The 4,270-nt window shown below is 40.7% G+C and overlaps 1 protein-coding gene across 1 annotated transcript; it reads left to right on the forward strand.

Annotated features, from left to right (window-relative positions):
- On the forward strand, positions 322-1,512 carry LOC109127988 (uncharacterized mitochondrial protein AtMg00810-like). The gene has a single exon (XM_019233642.1). The coding sequence runs from the start codon at positions 322-324 to the stop codon at positions 1,510-1,512; it is 1,191 nt and encodes a 396-aa protein (XP_019089187.1).

The following is a 4,270-nucleotide window of genomic DNA, read 5'->3' on the forward strand; positions in this document are numbered from 1 at the left end:
GAGATGAAACTAATGCTATGGTAAAGAATCATACATGGGATGAAGCTGAATTGCCGAAGGGGAAGAAAGCCACGACATCTCGGTGGATATTTACTATCAAGTACAAGAGTGATGGGGGGATAGAAAGATATAAAGCCAGGCTTGTAGCTAGAGGATTCACCCAAACCTATGGAGAAGACTACCTTGAGACATTTGCACCAGTTGCCAAACTCCACACGGTAAGAGTAGTTCTTTCACTAGCTGTTAACCTCTCTTGGGATTTGTGGCAGATGGATGTGAAGAATGCATTTCTACAAGGAGAACTCACGGATGAGGTGTACAATGAGACCACCACCGGGCCTTGAAGACACTATCGGACCTGGAAAGGTGTTTAAGCTCAGGAAAGCTATCTACGGTCTAAAACAATCACCAAGGGCTTGGTATCACAAACTAAGCTCAACACTTCTTGATAAAGGCTTTAGAAGATCAGAAGCTGATCATACATTGTTCACATATCCAAGCCAAAGAGGTAATATTGTCATTCTCATATATGTTGATGATATTATCATCTCTGGGAATGACAAGGTAGGCATTCAAGATACCAAACAATACCTTAGATCTATATTTGATATTAAAGATCTTGGAGAACTAAAGTACTTTCTTGGGATAGAAGTATGTCGTTCGGAAGAAGGAGTCTTCTTATCACAAAGAAAGTACACACTTGATCTTTTGAAAGATGTAGGTAAGCTTGGAGCAAGACCTGTTGAAACACCACTCGAAGAAAAATACAAGTCAAACCGTAAGGGGGAGTCCAATGAAGCTCTGTTCGAAGATGTAAAACAGTATCGACGGTTGGTAGTTAAGCTCATTTATCTCACCATAACTCGACCTGATATATGTTTTGCTGTGAACCAGGTAAGCCAACATATGCAAAAGCCAACAGTACTTCATTGGGAGATGGTGAGCCGCATACTCAAGTATCTCAAAGGAGCTCCTGGTCAAGGCATTTGGATGGTATGTAACAAGAATACAGAGCTTGTAGGATACTGTGATGCAGAATATGCTGGAGATCGTGGAGATAGACGCTCAACGACCGGTTACTGTACATTTGTGGGAGGAAACCTCGTTACTTGGAAGAGTAAAAAGCAAAAGGTGGTCTCTCTCTCAAGTGCTGAATCAGAATACAGGGCAATGAGGAAGCTCACAACCGAACTAATGTGGCTCAAAGCTCTCTTAAAGGACCTCGGCATCAACATTCCAAGACCGATCACAATGCACTGCGATAATGAAGCGGCAATTCACATTGCAAACAACTCAGTATTCCATGAAAGGACCAAACACATAGAAGTGGATTGTCAGAAAGTCAGGGAACAAGTTCAACTTGGAGTGATTCTACCATGTCACACCGAGAGTTCTGAACAATTGGCAGACATCTTCACCAAAGCAGCAAGTTCAAAGGTTTTTGAGTACATACACTCCAAACTCGGGCTCATGGACCTAACGAGGCCGCAAGTGAAGACCCTAAACTACTGACCCCATACTACTCTTTTTCCCTTAAGTGTGTTTTTGTCCCAAATGGGTTTTATACACTAAGGTTTTTAATGAGGTGGGTGTTCATAGTTCCAAGCTCAACTGTTTCTCACACGGTTAAGCTTGAGGGGGATTATTGAGATGAACACACACGACCAACCCTTAGTATATGTCGTTTTATGTTATTTTGTATAGTATTAGGACTTTCCTTATTTGATCTTCCTGTATGCATATAAATAGAATGTAACTAGGTTAATATTCTTTAAGGAATGAGAAACACTCCTTCTCCTATTCTCATCTCGTCGTCTCTCTATTCTCACCCTAGACTCTAAATCTCACATCTTCTTCTTCTTGAATCCTCACTCATTCTCTTTACTCTCACTCGTGATTCATTCTTACACAGTCAAGTAGAGTTGATTGGATTCTCTGATTCTGATTTGGGAGGTTGCAAAGAAGATATGCGCAGTACTACGGGTTTGTGTTTTACCTTGGGAAGTGCTGTGTTTACTTGGCAGACACAAAAGCAAGACACCATTGCACAATCTACAGCAGAAGCAGAGTATATGGCATTGTGTGCAGCCACAAATCATGTGGTTTGGTTGAAGAGACTGCTGGGAGAAATGAGAGTCAACACCACCAAAGCAGTTCCGAACTACTGCGATAACACATCAGCAATTGCCATTGGGAAGAATCCTGTACACCACAAGAGAACCAAACACATTCAATAAAGTTCCATGTTGTTCGAGAAGCGAACAGAGGTGGAATAATCAGTTTAAGACATTGCAGGGGGGAAGAACAGACGTCAGACATTCTTACCAAGCCTCTCGAGACAAAACGGTTTGAGTATCTCCGATCCAAGCTTGGAGTAGTGCAAAATCCAAGCCGAAGAGGAGCTCTTGAGAGAGAACACACACAAGCTCCTCAAAAGGAAGCAAACCTTCACACAAAGGAGAAGATTCAGGTAATCAAAATCAAAGAAAAACAAAAGGTAGATGAGACTGGAGCAGGTACAAGTAAAATGACGAAATTAAAAGAGACAGCAGTACAGTTGAGAAATGAAACAATGAGGAAGAAAGAAAACTTATCTGGGAGGGAGGAGATTGATGGCTTGAATCACTCGCAAGAGATTCTGCAGAACAAGGAGAATCATCAACTTTTAGTTAAGATTGATGAGAATAAAAGAGGAGTCAAGCCAAGAGCCATATCCGAGAAAGTGGAGAGTCAGATCAAACCTGATAAGATGGTGAAGAGTCAGTCGACGAGGGAGCAAGGAAACCAACCGATGAGCTATGCAGATGTTCTGAAAAAGGATATTGTTGTGGCACAGAAAATCAATGGGAGAAATCAGAGGAAACTAGAAAAGGAGAAAGAAGAAAAAGAAAAAAAAAAAAAACCTTCTGCCGAATTTGAGGATTAATCGAAAGAATTGAGAAGGAGTGTTGGAGATCAATCTTTGATTAATCCACAAATTGGTATCAACAGAGAAATTGAAGAAGAAGAGCGTCGATGTGTTTGTAAGAAGAAGAGAAGTCACGTTTGTAAGAAGAAGAAGAAGAAGAAGGGTTAAGGTGTTGGGCCTGTTTTGGTTAGTCAAGCCCATATGTTAATGGGTAGTTGTTAGCTAATGAAACTATAGGTTAAAAGCTTAACCTAAGTATAAATATGTTGTAAGGTGTATAATGAATGTTAAAAAAAAAAGTTTAAGATAAGAGACAAAGAGGCTGTTAAAAACAGTAACAAAGAACAAGCTCAATTCTGTTTTAGAAACTCCAACTCAATCAAAATCTCAACAACTTACCAGTCCATTATGACCCAGTTGACCACATCTGTAGCAAGATACAGTCCATGACGGTGAATGACAAGGCTCGGTACAACAGAGACGGCCTAAGCTTTTACAGACATAGCATTTGATATCCTGGTTAAAGTCCAACTATGGTCAAGATCAGTTGCTTCTTTTTGAATGAAAAATTTTAAACAAGAATGAGAAAATAACAAAACGTTACCTTTAAATCTTCCTGAGAGTAGTCATACTTGCACAAGATCATGTCATGTCCAAGTTCTCCGCATCTTAAACATATGATGTAGGGAATCGTGAGCCTACACGTGTACAGTGGAGATGAAGAGTGAAGAAGAAGCACGTGAGGCTAAAACAAGGTGGACGTTACGGAAGTAACTTGTCAACGTCACAGAATAATAAGTCGGCTAAATTCTGTTTGTTAACCGACGTTAGTAGAGTATATGAGCACATGTTTAGCTCTGTATTTTCTTTATGCCAAAAATATCTTAATTTGTTAGAACTTTCTGGAACTTTCCTCATCGTTTAGCCGGTTTCTCTCCTTGAGATTCTTGCTGGTGAGATGACGTTGCTGCGTTTATCACATGTTTAGCACATGTTGTATCGTTTATCGTACCTTATATTGAATCATTTCCATTTGAGTTGAGTTACTGATTTATCGTTAACATTGGTATCAAAGCTAGACAAACCTCGGAAACTATGGCGGTTGAGACGAGATCTCAGGTGAATAGACAAGACCTGGGCGGCGATGGAGCTCAGGAAGGTGAAACAGAGACGATCGGAGATACACGGAGTTTACTCGACCGTACTCAGGCGATTGCAGAGCAAGATAAGAAGATGGAGAGGAACATCGCTGAAATGATTCACATGATCAAGATGATCCCCGGTCTACAAGCTTCGTCGAGTTGCCAACCAAAGAGAGAACAGAGTCCGATGACGGTTTCAGCGACTCCGAATTCGTATGGT

Source organism: Camelina sativa, chromosome 12 (genome assembly GCF_000633955.1).
Source record: "Camelina sativa cultivar DH55 chromosome 12, Cs, whole genome shotgun sequence".
NCBI lineage: Eukaryota > Viridiplantae > Streptophyta > Magnoliopsida > Brassicales > Brassicaceae > Camelina > Camelina sativa.